The following is a 22835-nucleotide window of genomic DNA, read 5'->3' on the forward strand; positions in this document are numbered from 1 at the left end:
CTCAGAGCCTTCACCTATAAAGAGACATTGGATAAGATGATCTCTTTAATATTTCCTTTTTTTTTTTTTTTTTTTTTTGAGACGGAGTCTCGCTCTCTCACCCAGGCTGAAGTGCAGTGGCGCGATCTCGGCTCACTGCAAGCTCCGCCTCCCGGGTTCACGCCATTCTCCTGCCTCAGCCTCTCCGAGTAGCTGGGACTACAGGCACCCGCCACCACGCTCGGCTAATTTTTTGTATTTTTAGTAGAGACGGGGTTTTACCGTGGTCTCGATCTCCTGACCTCGTGATCCACCCGTCTCGGCCTCCCAAAGTGCTGGGATTACAAGCGTGAGCCACTGCGCCCGGCCTAATATTTACATTCTAACTCTTGATACTAAGCTTACCTTAGACCAGTAATTTTTACTGATACCTGTATTTCTTGTATTTTGAATCAAGGTAGATTTTCTTTAGGCAATAGTGGCCATTCTCAACAATTCAACTGTGAGTTTCTGAGCCCTAGGAGTAGAATTTTATGAAGGTCAAGGAGGGCCAAAGAAGCCACTTTCCCATTTTTAATGATCATCCCATTACCTACCACTGAACTAATGTTGTGTTATTCAAACATATAGCGTGGTTTAAAAGGCCACAGAGTAATGGAAGGGCCAGTAACTATTTTTACCTGAAATCATAGCTCACAAAGGACTTCGGCATTTTGTTTGGGTCAATTGTTTCCATTTCTCACTTTACTTTGGACATACCTTAGACACCAAACAGCCAAACATGACTTGAAGGATCTACTTAAGGTGTCTACATTCCCTGCCAAAGACAAGCCACCTTCTCCATGCTCCTCTCCCCAAAGGGTAAGATTTATTCTAAGGGTTCTGAATTCGTCGCATTTATAAACCCCCTGGGCCCGGCACAGCAATTAACATTGGTCCAAACGGTGTCAGTGAACTTTAGCTGCAAAGAAGCTACCTCATTTAAAATTTAAGCGGACCACAGGGAGCAGCATTGGAGGAAAAAGAGGAGACTTTCTCCTTCAACATTTTGAGCATACTGGAATGCCAACCCCCTAGGTAGGCGCCAGGGCCACCACAGGAACCTGACTCGCAGGAGTCGTCCTCCGTCTCTACGCGAAGCGCCCCCTCGAGGCGGCCAGGGGGTAGCGGCGGCGACGCTGGCGGAGCCGCAGAGCGAGCTAGAGAGCGAGCGCGGTGAGACTCTGCGGACGTCTTCCCGCCTGCCGCGCCCCGCCCCACCCAGCCTCCTACGCCTCGGGCCGGATCACCAGGCGAGGAAGATGCGCCTCAAGAACCAGGTAGAAGCGCCTCGGCGCAGGCCCCGCACCCCCGACTCCGCCCGCCCTCTGTTACGGACGCCCGCTGGGCCACGTGGTCGCGACTGGCTTCTCCCAGCGGCCAGCCTGGCCACCCGACTCCCAGGGAGGGGGAGAGGGCCCTTGCAAGAGGATCCTGCCCCCGCGCTGCCCAGACCCGAGGGCTCCTGGCGACCCCATCCGCAGCCCATCTGGCGGCTCTGGCCCCGCATGTCCGGGTCACACCCCTCCCGGCCTCCTGAGACTTCCCGGCCCCAGGGCAGACAGCCGAAACTTGGGTTGACGCGCGCCCCCTCCCCGGCGACAGGCGACCCCGCAGCAGCCCCGCGCCACTCCTCTCTGCGCCTTTCCGTAGTTGTCCTCGAGGTGGCTTTGTTGAACGTCCTGGTGGCGCCAAAAAGTCCAGGCAGCTTCGGGCGATCAGGGCCCCGAGGCGCTGGGCGCGCGGGCTTGGATCCTCAGGGAGCCCCTCTGTGTGACTTTCGCTAATTGTCAAACAGGGAGGGCAGCACGCTCCCCTGTTTTACCTCTATTACATCCCGCTGTGGACCTGGGACTTGGGTATTTCTAGACGAGATTGGGAAGGCGCTTGTGTTACACTAAGCAGTGCTCATGCTTAGCTGAGGAAGAAGGAGGCTCAGGTGTTCGTAGGGTGTACCTGTGTATGTTGTTATTGTTGTCTCTTTGGGCTGGGGGCTGTCATACCTGTAGGATTTAGTAAACACAGGTCTTGAAGTCTTGAACCTGCAGGAGACTCAATTGTTTCTACAAGGAGAGAACCTCCCCTCCCCCAACATATGTTAAGGGATTTAAGGAGACCACAGGGAAACCGAAGGGAGGGACTTCTAGAAAACAATTCCAGGTTTGGGGGAAAATGAGTCATATTGATTCCCAAGCTGTTAGCCAATACCACTCTAGGGTGATAATTCTCATAAAATCTTCCCACTGGGGACTTAAATACCGGGATCCACAACACAGTTTGTTGAGAGCTCTGTGGTGCCTTTAAGCCTATCCATGCCCCTTACCTAAATGCTTTAATTTAGTAGAGCTCCTTAAAGAAGCTGCCTCACATTATCCTCCTGCATTTGTGCGCCTAGCTTTTAATATTTTATAATACTTGCAAATTGACACTGAACAAGCTTTAACCTCCGTCATTTCAGAATAAGTTTGATGTTTTAAGTGAGATGTGAATGGAACTCCATTCATGAGGGAAGTAGTCTGTGTGAAGTGTTTTGTAAATGTGAGTGGGTTGAGTTTAAAACACTGAATAAAATTAACGTAACAAGGAATCAAAAGGTTCACTCCAGATGTTTGCTTCCTTGCTTCTTCAATAAAGTGACAGTACAATGCTGCATGACACCACTTGCTTCCTTAATAAAGTGACAGTACAATGCTGCGCAGCAGCTCTCCTTTCAGTTTTTAGGTAGGGTAGACTGTGGCACTGTGGCTTATGGGGTCAACCATGAGCAAGTGGATGGTTGGATTCCTTCCATTCATTTTTTAAAGCACTAACAAAATCCTTGGGGCCGATGGGGTTGTGACCTACCCACTTATACAGAGGATTTTCCCCCTCTACTAACTACTCTAGAAATACATGAGGGATTTACATGCAGGTTTTTAGTTGAAGAACTAAAGTAATCCTCTTTAGTTATCATTAGTATTAGCCTCTGAAACCTTTACTTGCTTGCTAAGATAAGGTACTTGGGTGTGGGTTGTAATAGAGGTGGAGTTGTGAGTTAGAGCTGGTGGCCTTACTAATTCCTCTACTTACTGTGTGTTTTGGGTCGACAGAAAACTCCTTAGCTTTTGTGTAAGTGCAATATAGTTTAGCATGAGAGATTTTAAATTAGATATTCTTGGTTCCGGTCTGACCTCACCACTCAGTAGTTATGTGACTTTGCATAATTAATTTTTTGGTCCTTCCCCCCACTTTTTTCGCCATAGACACATGGGGTTAATACCAACCTCGTAAAGTTGACATGAGAATTAATAGAATATTATATATGTACAGTGCCTGCCATGTGGGCACTCAGTAAATACTGCTGTTATCAACCAAACATAAACAGTAGCTATTACCACCATTGCTACTACATCTGCTTAAAAATGGCTCCCTGTAGTTGGGGAGGGAGATTTGGCTACAAAGGGACAGGAGGAAGCTCACTGGGGTGACTGAAATATGCTTTATCTTGATTGGGGTGTTGGTTACAAAGGTGTATCCATTTGTCAAAACTCATCAAACTGAACCTTTATGATCTGTGCATTTGATTTTATGTGCATTATATATCAGTAAAGTTCATGTTTAAAATTAACCTCCAGATGTGTAAAGTACATGCCTTTGGGAGGCCTAATTCTGCATAACAGCATACCTTCTTCGTAAGTTTATCCTGAGCCGCAGGAAAGTTAGAGAAGGTGCTTTAATTTTTCAGGTTGATGTCAGGAGTGATGGTCCATGGAAAATAGTGATTGTCTTGTGCCAAGATTATATTTAATTTGGTACTAGTTTTCATTAGTAGCTTAAAAAAAATTGAAATGTTTTATTTGAGCAGTACTGCTCATTTGCATAATATGATAATGGATATGATAATATCCATCCATTATTCACAGTTCCTGAAAAATCATAGTGATTTTGCATCCTTTTTCCTGCTTTCAATAAATTCTATGCATTGTTTTAGTTAAGTGAAATATGTAAAGTGTGTTTAGCACAGTACCAGGCACATGGTAAATACTGATACATGCTAGCTGTTAGTTTTTAAGTTGATATATTCAAATTCATCTTTTTTATAGGGCTGAATCAACACTATATAGATTATAATATCAATCTATCATAAATATGCTGTGAAAAGTTTTTGAGGTAGAAACAAGCCAAAAAATATTAATAAAATGTTGTAAAACTGAAATTTCACTTATCCAAACTTAGTGGTCATGAACTTTTTACAAGATTATGTCTTGGGAATACAGGCAAAAACTATGATGGAAGCAAAAACTTTTCTCAAAAGCAAACATATATCCACAAAGACTATGCTAACTCATTTACTCAGAGGCAAGCTCCTCTCATATTCCCTCAAGTCTTTTTATTTTTACTTCAGACATAGCTCTAACATGTTTAGTTCCTTAGTTTCTCAGCCTAAAGTAGTTTAGAAGCCTTGCTAGATACAAGTTTCAAGAAATATTAGCTGGATGTGAGGGGCGAATGAATTATAAAGATAAGACATGAGAAATCAGTCTTATTCTTGGGTCAAAGTAAAACTTGAATTAGAGTACTGAATATTATTGCTGATTTATTGGAAATTTTAATTTTTATTCCTTAAAAGAGTTAAATTGTATATTCTCTCTAAAAAGTGGGGCAGTATATAATGATGTATTTTAGAAACATTTGCATCTGATAGGATTAGATTACAAACTTTGGTTTGTTAAGGGCAAGCTTCAGTTATCTGGATATCTTAATGTGAAATGACTTATTCACTCATGGTACTGCATAAATGAGGCATCTATCAACTTAAGATTTTTTTATTGGGAACTGGATTTTTAAAATCTATTTCATCTTTTGATAGAACAATATGATGAGATGAATCATACATAGAGTGTTAGTTTGCTAGGGCTGCCATGACAAATATCACAGACTGGGAGGCTTAAACAACAAAAATTTATTTCCTCACTGTTCTGGAGGCTAGAAGTTGAAGATGAAGGTGTTAGCAGGGTTGTTATTCTGAGACCTGTCTCCTTGGCTTCTAAGATGGCTGCCTTGTCTATCTCTTCATATGTTCTTTGCTCTGTTTGCGGCCTAATCTCTTCTTTAAGAATACCAGTCCTGTTGGATTAGGGCCCACTCGCATGACCTCCTTTTACCTTAATTACTTTTTTACAGGCCTTATATGAAAATACAGTCACATCCTGAGATACTGGGGGTTAGCACTTCAACATATGAATTTGAAGGGACTTAATGTAGCCAGTAACACATGGTATTTAGTAAAAAGCTGTATTGATTCTTTCAAAATAATTCAGCATGCAGAATATGAAACAGGTGAGATTTTAATTCTTGTTTTGGAACAGTTCAATTTGGATTTACATGTGAGAAACCCCAAAATACTCATCATGTACCAACACACACACGTACACATACACATACACACACACCCCACACACTTTTTGTGTGTAAAGCTGATTATAACTGAAGCTGAGTTAGGGTCATTGTCCAAGCTGAGTTTAATCTGTGATAAGGTCCACTAGCAATGTCTTTCATTGACCAAAAAAGACAGCTGTGCAGTAGCTTCCTAATCTTTCTGGTTTTATAGTATCTTAGGTGATGGAAGCAGAAGGTTTGACTTTCTCAGAAGAAATCATTTACCACTTTGATACTTTCATACCTCCTTGTCATTTGAGCTCTTTGACCTTCTAGGTATCTCTGAAACAAAATAATTACACTAATCCCTTGATGCATCTTTTCCACATATTCAAACCATGAATTTATGGACCAAAATTTGCCACACAAGCACCTTTGTTCACTCAAATCAGAGTCTGGCAATAGTTTACTCAGAAGAACCTAAACTGCCTACTACATGGTTTATTCTTCTCACTAGTTTGAAGTTCATCTCTGTTCCACATGTTCATGCATCAGAGTATGATATTTTATCCAAAGAAAAGAAAAAAAAACCTCTAAACTTATGTTGTGCAAAAATGACTCCCAAAAGTACTATGTATGTTACTGTTACTACCAGTTTGTGCTAATTTGCACAGCCTCTGAACAACTGGCAAAGTGGCTAGTGTTGACATTGCAACTGCTACGGAGTTCCCAGTTGCTGTAGGAATTTTTAAATTTTATTATTATAATAACAGAGTTTACAGTTATTCACAGTATGTTAATTGCAAATGCTTATTATCTATAGTACCAGCTTGATACTTGATCTTATGTTTCTTTTAATAGAAATACTGCAGCTTTTACATTTCATTATAATGAAGGTTAATCATCACTATGAATTTTCACCTATGAGCAACAATTTTGCAACAAGTTATAGTTGGGGTGAGTCTATTATATTTAAAATATAACATCAAAATGGCTTCTTTTTGTACTTTTAATAGTTCCATTGACAAAAAGTTGCTCATGTCTCTGAGCCTCCTACAACCATTTCAGATGACTGATGGATGATTGGTTTTTGTTTTTTATGTTTTGTGTTTTTGAGACGATCTTGCTCTGTCACCCAAACTGGAGTGTAGTGGCATGGTCACAGTTCACTGTAGCCTTGACCTTCTGGGCTCAAGCAATCCTTCCACCTCAGCCTCCTGAGTAGCTGGAACTACAGGTTCACACCACCAAGCCTAGCTAATTTTTGCATTTTTTTGTAGAGACAGGGTCTTTCTATGTTGCCCAGGCTATTCTCAAACTCCTGGCCTCAAGTGATCCTCCCACCTCAGCCTCTGAAAGTGCTGGGATTATAGGCGTGATTGATTGGTAGATTCAGTGAATGTTTATTGAGTGTCTGGTATGGACCTGGCCCAGCTGTAGCTGTTTAGGGTGTATCAGTGAACAAAACTCAGCTATCCCTGTCAGCAAAGGAACAAGAGAAAGTAGACATTAAAAATAACCATAATCAAGAAGTGCATAATAGAGCATGTTAGACAGTTATAAATGCTCTGTGGGAAAAAAAATAGAGTAAGATAAAGAAGGATAAGGATTCCAGTGGAGGATTGCAATCTTGAATACAGTAGCCCTCACTGGGAAGTGATATTTGAACAAAACTTGATGAAGATGAGGAAGTTTTAGTTGTGTGGGTATCTGGGGGTTATAAGCAGAGGGAACAGCCAGGGCAAAGGACGTATGGCGGGAGTATACCTAGAGGGATTCAAGTTACAGCAAGGAGGTCAGTGTGGCTTGAGAGGAGTGAGCAAGGAGTAAAACTATTGTAAATTGAGTTATAAGTTTTATATGCTGAGTAAATGTTGATATAAATATTGTCTACCAGTAAGTAGATGCTTAGCATAGTGGTTCTCTCTAAATGCTTGTTGAATGTTTCTTTGGCAAATGAATTTGTGCTTATAAGAACTGGTTCTGAAGTGCAATAGAAAATGGAGTTCTGCTGCTGGCAGAAGTTAGATTAAGATCTGGAAAAGGGAGGAAGGCAGGAAAACAACCTGGTAGATGCTGATGTGTAGGTGTCTGAGTCCTGCCTGACCATTGTCACACCCATCTTGCCAGGGGAATTAATTTTTCACTTATCTAGTACTGAAAAATCATTTGGTACAGAAAATTCCCTTTTCTGTTTGATTTTTGTCCTCACGATTGGAACTTTTAACCAGAAATAATAAATTCCAGTGTAAAGAATATACTAGATTTGAAAGTGTGAGAGGTCTGTCAACCTTAGAAGACTCATACCATAGATTGGTATTATTCTTTTCTATTTCTTATAGGATAGACCTTATAATTATTATATTTGTGATTTTGTTTACAGCTTACAAAGTATTTTTACATATATTAATATTATTAATTTGATCCTCACAGCAAATCTATGTGAGAGGTGGACAGCCATTATTAAGTTTTGGGCTGAGTATCTTTCATTTGCCCTTGAGATGTTACTCTCTACCCTTTTCCCAATCCTTTCTGTGGCCTTAGGGCTGACCTTCATAGCTTCATCAACAAGCTCCCTTGCACTCTTGCTTCTGGAAGGATTCAGCCAATACGGAGCACTTACAGGATATCTCTGACAGATGAAAAGTGAGTTTGGAATATTTACTTCTCCAGCCCCCTCCTTTCCAGGTTACTGGCTAGCAGTGGCTGCATGGAGGCCACAGCACCTATCCAGTCTACAACTACAGCTTTCTCTATGAGTTCTCTCAAGATCTAGGGCTGGGTCTCCACTGTTTCTGTCTTCAATGACTTATCTTCATTAAATCCTGCTCAATTTCCCTTTTTGAATATGCCTTCTGTTTCCTGTTGAGACCCTGACCAAGACACCACTTTAAAAATGACAGCCTTGGAGAAGTTGGATGACTTGCCCAATAATAGATATCCAGTAAATGACAAGAATAGGGACTTAAATCCTGGTTTTGTGACTTCAAAGCATGATCAATTTTTTTTGTTTTGTTTTTTTGTTTCGTTTCTGTTTTTGTTTTTGTTTCTGTTTGAGGCAGAGTCTCGCTCTTTCGCCCAGGCTGGAGTGCAGTGCCACGATCTTGGCTCACTGCAAGCTCCGCCTTCCAGGCTCACACCATTCTCCTTCCTCAGCCTCCCGAGTAGCTGGGACTACAGGCGTCCACCACCACATCCAGCTACTTTTTGTATTTTTAGTAGAGACGGGGTTTCACCATGTTAGCCAGGATGGTCTTGATCTCCTGACCTCATGATCCACCTGCCTCGGCCTCCCAAAGTGCTGGGATTACAGGCGTGAGCCACCGTGCCCGACAATCAATTTTAAATATACCACAAAGGAACTTATCCCAACTGGTGGATAGTGTTGAAAAAAATCTTTCTACTTTGACCTTCAAAATTCTATATAGGTCAGGCACGGTGCCTCATGCCTGTAATCCCAGCACTTTGGGACTATCAGCAAGTTATTTATTGAGTAAATGACTTAGTATGAGGCTCCTTCAACCAAAACCTTTACAGGAAAAGTTTTGAAGTTGTGCTGACTTGAGTTAAAATTTCAGAGAGGTAGGGTGGAGATGGGAGTAAGGAGAAAATAAAAAGCAAAAGTTCTGAGTAGTCATCAACTGCAGACTGCCTAAATAGGAAGTCTATGCCAGGAAGTCATGTTTTTGCTGCTGGAGGTTTGAGTAGGACTCTGTACAACTTTGCTCTGTTATGCAACTTGTGATTGATCTGGGTTAGTTTGCTCTGCTGCTATTACAAAGGGATTTCCTTTTCTTTCCCTGAAGATTGGGTGCCCATCTTTTTCCCTACACTTCTGAAAGTAAAGGTCTTTTTATTCTCACAGCATGAGTTTCTGGACAAAAGGGTCATCTGAAAGCAAAAGTTTTGAGGATCTTACTCAGGTCAGTGGAACTAGTGTTCTAGAAGTGCCTGGTGCATGATGGTAATAATAGAAGTCACACCCCAAGTTTGTATTACTAATAAGAGTTTTGTACTACAAACTTTCCCTGTCTGTTCTTGTTGAGGGGGAAATGACACTGAGTGTAATACTGTATGGTCATGCACCACGTAAGTACGTTTAGGTCAACAACAAAGTTCATATGTGATGGTGGTCCCCTAAGATTATACTGGAGCTGAAAAACTCCCATTGCTTAGTGACTTCATAGCCATCGTAACATCGTAGCATAATACGTTACTCATATGTTTGTGGTAATAGTGGTGTAAACAAACCTACTGTGCTGCCAATCATATAAAAGTATAGCACATACAATTATGTACAGTATATAACACTTGATAATGTTAATACATTACTAGGTAGCTGGTTTATGCATTTACTATACTATATTTTTTATCATTATTTAAGAATGTACACCAGCCGGGTGAGGTGGCTCACGCCTGTAATCCCAGCACATTGGGAGGCCAAGTCAGGCGGATCACGAGGTCAGATCGAGACCATCCTGGCTAACACGGTGAAACCCCATCTCTACTAAAAATACAAAAATTAGCTGGGCATGGTGGCGGGCGCCTGTAGTCCCAGCTACTCAGGAGGCTGAGGCAGGAGAATGGTGTGAACCCGGGAGGCAGAGCTTGCAGTGAGCCAAGATCACGCCACTGCACTCCAGCCTGGGTGACAGAGCGAGACAGTCTCAAAAAAAAACAAAAAGTACACCTACTTATTTTAAAAAATAGTTTATTGTAAAACAGCCTCAGGCAGGTCCTTCAGGAATTATTTCAAAATAAGGCATTGTTATCACAGGAGGTGACAAGTCCATGTTTGTTATTGCCCTTAAAGACCTTCTAGTGGGACAAGATGTGGAGGATATTGGTGATTCTGACCCTGTATGGGCCTAGGCTACTGTGTGCATTCTTATCTTAATTTTTAACAACAAAGCTTTTAAAAGTAAAAAAAAATAATAGAAAAAAGCTTATAGAAAAGGATATAAAGAAAGAAAATATTTGTGTACAGCTGTACATGTGTTTATGTTTTAGCTAAGTGTTATTATAAGAGTCTAAAAGTTTAAAAATTTATAAAGTAAAAAAGTTACAGAAGCTAAAGTTAATTTACTATTAAAAGAAAAAACATTTTTATAAATTCAGTGTAGCCTAATTGTACAGTGTTTATAAAGTCTACAGTAGTGTGTAGCAATGTCCTAGGCCTTTATATTCACTCAGAACTCATTCATTGACTCACTCAGAGTAATTTCCAGTCCTGCAAGCTCCATTTATGGCAACTGCCTATAAACATGTACTGTTTTTAATCTTTTATTCTCTATTTTACTGTACTTTTTCTATGTTTAGATACACAAATACCAGCATTGTGTTACAGAGGCCTACAGTATTAACTACAGTCACATGCTGTCCAAGTTTGTGGCGTGTGAACAGTAGGCTATCCCATGTAACCTAGGTGTGCGGTAGTCTATACCACCTAGGCTTTGTGTAAGTGCATTCTGTGATGTTTGCATGATGACAAAATTGCCTGACGTATTTCTCAGAATGTATCCCCATTGTTAAACAACACGTGACTGTACTATAATATGATGTCAAGTTACCATGTTGTTTGGGACATATGACACAAGAACAGAGCTCAAGAAACTTTTGTATACATGGGACAATCTTGTGGGTTGAAAAAATATTTCTCTCACCTTCAAGGGTGTGATTTATTCTTTTTAGGTATAAATTATGCAAGCAAAGCTGGAGTATTCTTACAATAAAATAATTTTAAAAGACAGCACCAAAACATTTTTCCAAATTAAAGTAAGCTTGAGTTATTTTTTTCTGATTTTTGAAATGGAAGAACCAGTCTACGGGGGGAAGTGATCAGAGTAAACTAAAATTTAGTGCTGTGTCCTCTAATCACAAAGTGGTGTCATATAGGGGTCACAGTGGACCATGATCCACTTTTATAGATAAATGATGTTCTGTGGGAGATGTTCTCTAATTCATAAGCTAGAGAACAGACTTAAATTTACAAAACCAAGTTGGGATAACCAGTACTGTAAACACTGTCATTATAACCATGGAGTACTAGATTGATGTGAGATGGATTGACATTCAGCAGGGGTAAGGACAGGATAGGATATATAGGAGGAGAAACCAAACCACAAAAAAATTAAATGGGAAATTTTGAAAGGGGCAGCGTTCTTACCTTATGTTTCTATAGCACCCTTTCACTTTTCTTTTACACTTATCCACGTAGAAAGGTTGTTATAAAGGGATCATAAAAATTGAAGATTAAAAAGTAAAAATGGCTTCACTTGACTAGCCTAAAGAAAAAAAAGTAGTAAAAATGGACCTCCGCATTAATGGTAAGAATTCTAAGATAATTCCTTTTTTTTTTTTTTTTTCCTGACAGTGTCTTACTCTGTCACCCAGGCTAGAGTACAGTGGCACGATCAGGACTTACTGCAGCCTCCACCCCCCAGGCTCAGGTAATCCTTCCACCTCAGCTTCCTTAGTAGCTAGGACTATAGGCATGCACCATCATGCTTGTATTTTTTTGTAGAGATGAGGTTTCTCCATGTTGCCCAGACTGATCTCAAACTCCTGGGCTCAAGCAATCCATCCCCCTCAGCTTCCCAAAGTGCTGGGATTACAGGCATGAGCTACCGCACCTGGCCCAGGATAATTCTTTTATTGTAAGTGTTCTTGTTCCTATATTCACTATTCTGGTTAATGGCACCACCATTTTACCCAGTGGCCCTAGGCAGAAAAATATTGAATCTAGAAATTATCCTAGATTCATTTTTCTTTCTTACTGCCTGCATTAAATTTTTCAGTCTCTGGGTCCAGGTAGTCAAACTGATACCTTTAATTAGCCAACATTTATTGAGTGCCTAGTAGGGTGGTATAAATAAAAATTGCCAGCCTTGTAGAGCTTGCATTTTCTTAAATATCAATCATATTTCTCTGATTCTAAGATAAGATTTCTGAGATGGAAATGCATTTTACAATAAAGTTTAAAAAATACTACCCTAAAACTTAGCAAGTTGTGATGCAGTTGTCATTGCCTATACATGCACGGGCTTAGTGAAGCTCACAGAAAGTACCTGTTAAACTGTCACTTCATTTATTTGCATTTGGAAGCCTCATATAAAATGAAATTTTAACTGAAATTTGGATCCCTGATTGTTATTTAAAATGTTAAGACATAGCCAGCAAACACATAAAAAGATGTTCAGCGTCATTAAAACCATAATGAGATACCACTTTACACCTACTAGCATGGCTATGATTTTAAAAAAAAGTATTGGTGGAGATATGGAGAAAATGGAAGCCTCCTGTTTTGCTTTCAGTCCTTGGCATATATACCCAAAAGAATAGAAAACAAGTATTCAAGTACAAGTACACACATGTTCATAGAGGCATTATTCATAAATGGCCAAAAGGTAGAAAAGGCCCAGATGTCCATGAATGGATGAGTGCATAAACAAATTGTTTTATATAATGCAGTGGAATATTATTCAGCCATGAAAAGAAATGAAATTCTGATACATGCTACAACATGGATGAACCTCCAAAACATAAGTGAAAGAAGCCAGACACAAAAGGTCACATATTATATTATTTCATTTATGAGATATCCATAATAGATAAATCTATAGTGTCAAGGCAAATTGGTGGTTGCCAGGGGTTAGGGAGCAGGGGTAAATGGGGGAAAACTGCTTAATGAATAAGGGGGAATAATAGAAACGTTTTGGAACTTGATAGAGGTCATAGTTGCACAAAAATGTGAACCTACTAAATGCCACTGATTGTTCACTTTTAAATGGTTAGTTTTGTTATATAAATTTTATCTCAATAAAGTATTTTTCAAATATTCCACTGTGCTACAGGATTGAAATGAAAAGTTATTGTATGCCCTAAAGTTTGCCTGTCATATACTGTTCATTACAAGTAAAAACAGAATAAATTGTCAAATCTCTTTATACAAAACCTAGAATTTCAGAGTTCAGAGAGATTGTTATGATCTTTTCAAGTGTCATCAAGGAACGTCATTTAGGCACCTGCCATCTATTTGTCAAAAGCTCGACTTCCAACAGAAGCTGTTTGACTTTTCATGATACATAATTAGGTATAACAGGGGTGTCCACATTCCTTTTCCCCTCAGCAGCTCAAACTACATCAATATGCCGCAATCAGGAATCATAAGTGATGTCATGCTTTGCAGCTAAGTCCTAGAGAACTGGTGGCAGAGTCACAACTTGGCTCAGGATCAAGATCCAGAGCAGTGACTAAGGACTTCATGAAGCAGAATCTCCCGCTCTTACTATGGAGGAGGGCCTGGGTCGGCCTCTAGCTGAGAAGGTGCTACACTGGGTCCTCTGTTCTAACTACTGCACTGCCACCAGTATGATCCTACTTGTAGGGATACTTTCCCACTGTCACCTGCCAAGTCTCAAACAAGTCTCAGAACTCAGTGGCACAGTGAGCCTATGTCTCCACACCTTACAGGCCCAGAACCTGATTTCTCCACACCACTCCCTCTCTTCTTCGTCCATTGTGGCTGGACAAAGTTGTCTGCCTACTTCCCCCGGCCAGGTACCCTGACTGCCTTGTAGCACTCAAGCATGATTTATATCCCTCATTCAAGATAATTTTTCTTCTATTTCCCTTGTTGGAGAGGAAAAAGAAATAGACGTGTGTTTAATATCCAGCACAGAGTATCTCTATACATTTAAAAAAATCAAAGCTTTGAATAACCAAATGCAGAACAAGCCTCAATATTCCTTGATACCTCTTGAGATTATAATATCAATCCTAAAGTATCAAAGAGGTCAAGTTCACCAGCATGGATTTTGAAAAGTAAGGTCCTTATGATGCTCTGCACTTAACTGTCAATGACCAAAAGTGATGGAGAAGATATTTACATAATAGCTTTTGTTTGTTCATAAAATTATATGCCAATTTAGTTTTCAAGGTTTGACTCTTTGCTGGGCTTGAATAGTGGCTATTTTCTTTGGTATTGTTTTTAACCTGAATCCCTTAAGGCAAGGTATGTACTCTCCAGTTAGGCTATAGAGACCGTGGGCCTCCTTTCCTCTTTTTTAGGTCAATTTACACATTTATGTTTCCTACCTATCCCCTGTAGTCATTCGAGTTTATAATTACTAACATAGACTCAAGTTTTAAAATTATATGTAGTTGTATAGATAACTTACAGTAAGACCAAATCCTTAAATAATGCATACTAAATTCTGGGCACTGTTTAAAGTGTTTAATCCATAGTAACTAAAGGAAACCTCACAACCCCATCAGGTAGTGTGGCCCTCATGGAGGTGCACCATTCAGGTCTGCCTTTAAGAGGAAGCTTATGTTTGTTTGCAAGGAGTGCAGTTAGATGACAGTCTCCCGTTGCAGTGCCTGTAGGCCATGCTTTTGCTGGGCGGTCCTAGCCAATGACTGAACACTCTGGGAGTACTAAGGCCTGGCCATTTCTGCCCAGTGTGGGAACTCCCCTAATGGGTAGTCTTTATTTCAGAGCTCTCCATTAGGTTGGCAAGCCTTTGTCTGATCTGCCTCATAGTCTGAGGCTCTGTCTCCAATTCTACTTTCTTCACCCTCCCCACCCCAAAATTTTCACAATAAACTAATAAATCTCTTGCACTTCTGTCTGTCTCATTGTCTGTTTCTGGGCAGACCCAACTAATACAGATAAGTATTATTATTATTATCCTCATGTCACAGATGAAGAAACTGAGGCACAGAGAAATGGCTCAAGGTATCACAGCCAAGTGAGTTTCAGTGTTCTTTATCATGTTTTTAACCATTATGGTAAGTTGCCTTCCCTTTCTGAAATTCATGTTCATCCAGTTAAGTATCCTTTGTATCCCAGAAACTTGGCTGGATGCTAGAAGTATATAGATGAATAACATAGCCTTTGATCTCAAGGAGTCCACAATCTTGTGGAGAAAACAAGGAAAATAAGCAGATAGCATTGGTCTTTGCTCTAAATGCAATGTGAGATACGTGCAGGGTGCCCTGAGAGCCCAGAGGAGGGACCTAATTTGTGTCATTTCTCACTTTTTCTACCTCTGAATGGACTACTCTTCCTCTTCTTGTCCCTGTAGCCATGCCATCATATTTATCTGGGATGCCTTTTATGTCTTTGGACCACCCCAAATTGAGTTGGGCATGACTATTCTGTATTCTTACAGGAACCCTCTGCACTTACCATACCACACCCACCTTAGTTGATATTTCCCAGCCTGTGTCTTGCTTGTCTGTGTGCTCAGTGCTACTTCATGCCTGCCTTGGGCCCCGGCCCCTTGAGGAGCTTAGGAAGTGTTTGTTGAATCAGTGAATGAGGAGAATCATTTGTTTGCTTGGCCTGTAAGGTGTGAATAGAAAAGAGATTTGGAAGAGAATACACAGGAGGGAAAAGGTGGGGGCAGATGAATTCTACCGTTCTCTTGAGAGTATCTCACCTTATTTCTCACTGTCATCAGCAGGTGTGGATTTGGGATGTTTCCATTCCCCTTTAAATTTTTGGTTCAAACATGGACACATGCTTTCTATCTTGCTTCCCAATGATACAAATATGTTAAGCTGAGTTTTTATCCATTAATCCATCCATCCATTCACACATCTATACTTGTTTGTTAAGTCTACCAACCCATATTTATCTAGTACCCTCATGTGTCAGGCCCAGTGCCAGGTTCTGTTCACACAGTGGTGAACAAAAAGCACAATCTCTGTCCTCAAGAAGGTTTCATTCTGGTAGGATAATTGGATTCTAAACAAATGTAACCCGAATGTCCTCTAGACCCCTCCAGTTGGATCCTAGAAGAGGTCACTTTAAATATTTCCAGTGGATGTATAGTCTTCCACCTACAAAATGGCACACTGTCAGCCTTGCTCCTTTTTTGTATCTCTCTGGACATCCTCAAGGCCATTTTTTCCATATGAAATAATGCATATTATTAATAGATTCTTGGTAATTGAGTAAGCGCTTCATACATGGTGAATATTATTTTTATTATTAATGTTATTTATATAATGTGTTCTGCTACTTACAGTTTTGCCTTTCTTTTCTTCTGATGACTCTTCTCACCATATTTCCTGGTCATTGTCTACTGTTGTTTTGTTTGTTGCTTTAAAGCTGCCTGTACCTTTCTCCTATGCTACTGCCACTGTAGGAAACATATACATGTTATATTACCTGATGGTTTTTTAGCTTCCTCTATGGCCACTGTCTCCAGATCTCTGTTCCTATATCAGCATTTGCACTCATCTATTTTGATATGCTTATCTCTCTGGCTAACCACCCTCTTTCTGTAAGACCTCTTCTAGCGTTTCCACCATCACTTGGGGACTTTTGCCATTTTTCGTTTCCAGATCTCAGATGCTCCTCTCTTCCCAGTTTTTGGTGAAGCATTTTCTTCTTGTCTGGCCTGCCTTCATGGTAGTCCCATAGCATTGTGACATGGACCCTAGTAACAGAATTATTTCGTTCTTTATCACACTGCCTTCCTTTTCTCAGACTGTTAAATGTGGCTTTCAGTTAGAACCTCTCACCGAACCTGGAACCACCAATCTCATCTAGCTTTAGGCCCACCGTAACAGCCTCTTTCCTCATGTATGGTCTTTTCCCACCCAGGGATTCCTGTTTTCCCTATTTTCAACTGGAATTGACATTTAAACTAAGAAATAAAGGAAAAGTAGGAATTATCTAGGGGAAGGGGAAAGGCAGGATTGAGTATGGTACGTAGAACAAATGAGAAATCCCAGAGAAGGAAAAGCTTGTGCCAAGTCCCAGAGGCCAGGAGCAGCATGGGTGTGTAATAGAGGAAGGTGTGCTGAGAAACTGCAGTCATTACAATGTGTCTGGTGTGTCTCAGAGTGCAAGGGCGTAGGTGGCAAGAGGTACCCCTGGGAAGTTAGGTTGTATTAGATCAAGGTGGGTCTTTCCTGGGTGTTGAGAACAGAAAGAAAATAATCTGGAAGTGAAACTGGTTGAATTTTCTCAAGTGCAGGTGTTTTATTCTTACCTATTTTTTCCCTGGCCCCTAAGGGCTAGAACACCACCTGCTGACATTCTGTATGTATGATGCATGGCTTGCATTGCTTCTTGGTCCTTTTCTCAATCTTTTTTTCTACTCCCTGGGACTAGACTAATCTTACTATTCATTTTCTAGATCTATTGATTGGCATGACCTGGTAGTTGTTTCAAGTTTCCAGGATCCAGCTATCAGTCCTGCCAACTTCTGGATATGCTGGAACTCTTAGATGAATCTTTTTTGTCTACATACTAGGAATTGGCCTTGTCCAAAGTCACCAGATTTAAATAGTCACCACATGAATATCTTGAAGATACAGTCACCATGACAACCCAAAACAAGAATCATACACCTATGGCAGTGACAGGCTGTTCCCACAGGGAATTTCCCATCCTATTATCTCTCCCATGGGAAGTCTTGCTAGATAGATCTAACATACTTTTCTCTCACTCTCCTTTGAACTCTGGAATCTGTTCATTCTATTCATTTGACAATTAGTAATACCCTCTTACTTTTCATCTCTTACTGTTCATTTAGCCTTTTGTATATTTCTGTCTTGCATCCCCAAGTGGTGTTGAGTTCCGTGAGGGCAGGGAATATAGGTTTAACTGCTTTGAAGCCTCCTCAAGGGCCAGTCTTGTGCCTAGAGACATAGGGGATATTTGGTATATGTTCAGTAAGTGGAACAGTTGGCTGGCAACTAAGCCTAAGGAAGGCATGGAGAACTTGGAGACGGTTCAGAAGAGTGGCCAGGCAACATGGGTATTGGCTGTGGAGTTACTAGACCTGGAGTTACAGCCCAACAAGTCTGCTCACCCCCCGCCTTTTCCTCTCACCTCTGTAAAACAAAGGTGATGGTGGCAACTTAAATGCTTATTGTAAGGATCAAATGAAATAACATATCAGCAAATGAAGTCAGTTTTTACTGTTATTTATAGAAATGGCCTTTTGAGTTAGAATAATCAGAAGTGAAGGAAAAGGTTAGAACAGATTATCCTGGAGAAGACTGGGGAAAGTTCCTATTTGTTTGATTAAGGAAAAGATGCTCTTTCTTAGATTAAGTGCTGCTCTGAGGTTGGACTGCCAGATTTGAATTTTGGTCCCATTGTTTGCCAGCTGTGCAACACTGGAGCAAGTTAACTTAACCAATGTGTACCTTGATTTTATTATAATCTATAAAATAGGAATAATAATATTTACTGCATATATTTATTGTGAGAAGCAAGCGAAATAATCAAATAATCCCTGCAAAGTGCTTTTTAGCAGAATGCCAGACACATAGTATGGCTCGGGGTGGACTGGTTTATTTATTGCTACTTGTATCAGTTACCTATTGCTGTATAATTAACCACCTCAAATGCAATGGTTTGAAACAGTGAATGTTTATTATTGCTCATGAGTCTACAAGTCAGTTCTTTTTATCTCAGTTGGTCTTATTCTTGTGTTTTAGTCAGCTCTTGGGCAAGAAGGTAGCTCTGCTGATCATGACTGGGTTCTTTAACATGTGTGGGGGTTGAGGGCTATAGGCTCTCTAAGGATGGCCTTGGCTGGGCTCACTGGACTATCCTCCATGTGATCTCTTTTCCTCTAGAAGGAGAACCAGGACTTGTTCATATGACAGCTGGGCAGGGTACCGAGAGAGAGTGAAAGTAAGGAAGAAGTGACATGGTGGAATTTCTACTGCATCCTATTGGCCAAAGCAGATGACAAGACCAGCCCAGATACAGGAGTGGGGAAAGAGATTACATCTCTTTCTAGGAAGATCTGCAAAGTCACATTGCAAAGGGCATAGTTATAGGTAAAGATTGTGCTAGTTTTGCAGTTGATCTACCCTACCACCCTTACATTCCTTCTAGAAATAAGAGAAACAAATCATTGTATCATGTTTTACAGATTACAAAGACCTTTTGCCTGTAACCACTGAGTCTTGCAATGAGACTGTGAGTTAAGGATGTTTTAGCCTTCATAACATGCTAGATACTATCGTAGGCACATACTTCTTTTGAAACCTTTTTCTTGTCCTTCCAGCACACATTGATTGCTAAAATTTGAATAGTAAGTTTTCCTCCTAATCCTACTGCTTTCCTGATTCTTCAAGACTCATGTTATTTTCTTTCATCGTTTCATGTTCTACCCATATGCAGAGAAATTGATACTCCAGCCTAAATCCCCCAGAGCTTTGTTTTTCCATGTCTAACTGCTGTTGGCCAACTCTTCGTACTTGTCACATGGCTGCCTCAAACTCAGCATGTCCAGATGTATAACCAGACATGTTATTATTTTAAAATATAATTAGACTCATAATTTGCAGAGTAAAAAATACTATGAAGATACAAAATACATGTAGTAATTGTTTGACTCTTCTATGGCCTGTCTGTATGATTTTTAACCCTCTAAAGTTTTGGATACACTGAAAATGGCTTTCTATAATTAATATTCTTAGGAAAATACTCTCTACACAAAAGCATTTTTTACTCAGCCTTAATCTTAGGTCGGTAGGTAGGGTCCTGAATGCAGATGCCAAAGAGCTTAGGAAATTTTCAGAGTTTTTATTTAGGGTTTCAGTGGTGCTTCTAAATATAGCATGTCCCATTTTTCCTTTTCCCTCAAACTGTCTCATTGATGTAACATGAAACCAAATAGAACAGTGCCGAACAGCTTGAAAGAGTGAATATCATGTGTTGAAAAGGAATATCACAGTATCACCTGGTAAAAATAGCTTGTACCCACAGCAAGCAGAGATTGGTGCACTCTGGGAGAGTGCATGTTTTTTAAAGGTTTTATTCACTTTCCCCTCCCCAAGAAATTGACAGATGTTTGCAAAAGCCCTATCAAGTAAGAGGTTGATGGATTGTAGGAGGTGGGAGGAAAGAATCTTTAAGCTTAGTGGCCAAGTAATTCTTAAAAGGAAGCAACAGAAATGTGGTTAAAATGGTCCTTTACTTTTCCTTGTCACCAATCAAATATGTTCGTATTCTTGAGGATTGAGGTAGTGATTTGACAAAGTTAAGATTAAGAAGCCTGCAGAGGAACAAGTAGGGAACCATATCATGTATTTATTCCATTTAACAGACATTAACCAGGAAACACTCTACCTCAAGTGTCCAGAAGATACAAAGGTGAAATAGACATGGATCCTCAAGGAGTTTCCAGCCATGTAGGGAAGATATATGTGTGCATATAAATATGCATATAAATACTACCCAGTTGAAAGGGACAGATGTAGTCAGAAAGATATAGCTAAACTGATACAGGGTTTGTATGTTCTGTCGTTTATTTATTCTGACAAAAATTGATTGAGTACCTATTGTATCCAGGCACTGTGATAGGTGCTGGGGACAAAGTTTACATTCTAGCAATGCATGTAAATAACAAGCTTATTGTATTAGTCCATTCTCATGCTGCTATAAAGGAGTGCCTGAGACTGGGTAATTTATAAAGAAAAGAGGTTTAATTGACTCACAGTTCCGCATGGCTGTGGAAGCCTCAGGAAACTTACATTCGTGTCAGAAGGCGAAGCACACACGTCCTTCTTCACATGATGGCAGGAAGAAGTGCCAAGCAAAAGGTGGAAAAGCCCCTTATAAAACCATCAGATCTCCTGAGAACTCACTCGCTATCACAACAACAGCAGCATGGAGGTAACCGCCCCCATGATTCAGTTACCTCCCACCAGGTCTCTCCCACAACACGTGGGGATTATGGGAACTATAATTCAAGATGAGATTTTGGTGGGGACACAGCCAAACCATATCACTTATAAACCATTAAACAAACAAAATAATGCAGTTTCAGACCATCATTAAGTGCTGTAAGGAAAATAAGGCAGGTTAAGGGGGTTAGGTTAGGGGAACTTGTTTTCAGTAGGTGGTCAGGGATATGTAGAGATAGGGGTGGCAAATTGAAGATCTTCCTGAAATCCAAGACCATGCATAACTAGACATGGGAGAATAAGGATGTGTTCATGCAAGAGCAGTCCACTTTGGTATGGTGTTGGGTGAGAGGGGGTAACAAAGCTCAGAAATGTTAGTGAACCTCCATATTCTAGTATTTTGAAGGATTTTCAAGGGGTAGAAGACAGGACCAAACTGGGACCAATGGCTGGAGGTTTCAAGAGTGAAAATCTATGCTGTCTAATAGTAGAGTGTAGAAGGGCTTCTGGCATGCTGTTGTTAAAGCCTGGTCAACTGCTTATGAACTCCATAGGGGCACAGGAGTGGTGCCTTTGTCATTGTCAAATCCTTGTCATCTGCCTCAGTGTCTGGCATGTAGTAGGTGATCAAGGGTTGATTTTTGAATTGCATTTCTGACCATCACATGTCTGGTTGTGTGAAATCTATGGATATTCTAGGACATAGTAGGTGATTAAGAACTATGTTTTGAATTGCATTTCTGAACATCGTGACTGGTTGAGTGAAATATATGGATAAGTTGAGATGGCTATGGATTTAAATGGAAGTCTGCAGATAACATTTTCCAAAAAAAAGATCTATTCTGGTTTCAGCATCCCTGGATGAAAAGAATTAATAACAATGCTTTACTTAATAGACATTTTCTCTTTCTAGGATCACAGAGTGGTTTTATTGACCATAGAGCTGTACATGATTTAAACAGGGTATGGTAACTGAATTTCTATTTATTCCATTTATTCACAAAACATTTATTTATTTTAGAGAGAATAAGTATTTTACCCAGGATTTCACAGGTAGTAATCACTGAGGCCTTGTGGCTCTAAGTCAATGCTCTTTCTACTACATCCTGCTGTCTTACCTGAAACAGATTTTATTTCATTTTATGCATTTCTGTTTATGTATCTCTATGTCATATTTTAATTTCTGTAACAGTAGCATCATTTACCAGCTAAGAGGACTGCCTGCTTTGGATGGAGACCTAGCCACTGTGGTGACAAGGACACCTCATTCTCTGTGAGGTCTTCTGCTTAATGAAGCCCTTCGGACCTCTCTGGCCTCTATTATTGTCTCCTGTCTCTGATTACCTAGAGCATTTGTATACTGCTCCACACCTCACACTTAGCTTATTTTCTTGTTAATTCTGGTTGAGTCTTGTCTCCCTAGATGTAGAAAATCCAAAGGCTGTTTTTTAAACCAGGAGCTCCATTGTCCAACACTAGACATGGGTGCCTGTGATCTATTTGTTTGATTTAGAATCATTCATGGCTGAAAGGAAAGTTGAACTCTGGCCCAGAGAAGTTGTCCAATAAATATTTTTTGGATGCATAGTCTTGGTTCCCCTACAACCTTGCAATTTATTCTTGGCATCACTGTTTTCCAGTGTTCCTCTTAGTGATGTTGTTAACCTCACCATCCTTGAATCAAGGTCTGGGGTTTATCTCTGTAATAATAATAGCAGCTTATTTTTTAGCATTATTACTGCATGTAAAGCATCATACTAAGTACTTTATACAAATTCTGTTAGTAAGCC

General features: G+C 40.3%; 1 protein-coding gene across 2 annotated transcripts in view; it reads left to right on the forward strand.

Annotated features, from left to right (window-relative positions):
* Positions 1–1135: 1135 nt before the first annotated feature.
* The window catches only part of ELAVL4 (ELAV like RNA binding protein 4), a 157228-nt gene continuing 135528 nt past the window's right edge, over positions 1136–22835 (forward strand). Inside the window, exon 1 of one of the 2 annotated variants that reach the window (XM_003259000.3) lies at positions 1136–1298. In XM_003259000.3, the coding sequence (XP_003259048.1) occupies positions 1281–1298 (18 nt within the window). In that variant the 5' untranslated portion in view covers positions 1136–1280. The remainder of the gene's footprint in view (positions 1299–22835) is intronic. The other variant, XM_030823883.1, reaches the window with a different exon arrangement.

This window comes from Nomascus leucogenys, chromosome 12 (genome assembly GCF_006542625.1).
Source record: "Nomascus leucogenys isolate Asia chromosome 12, Asia_NLE_v1, whole genome shotgun sequence".
In the NCBI taxonomy this organism is placed as follows: domain Eukaryota; kingdom Metazoa; phylum Chordata; class Mammalia; order Primates; family Hylobatidae; genus Nomascus; species Nomascus leucogenys.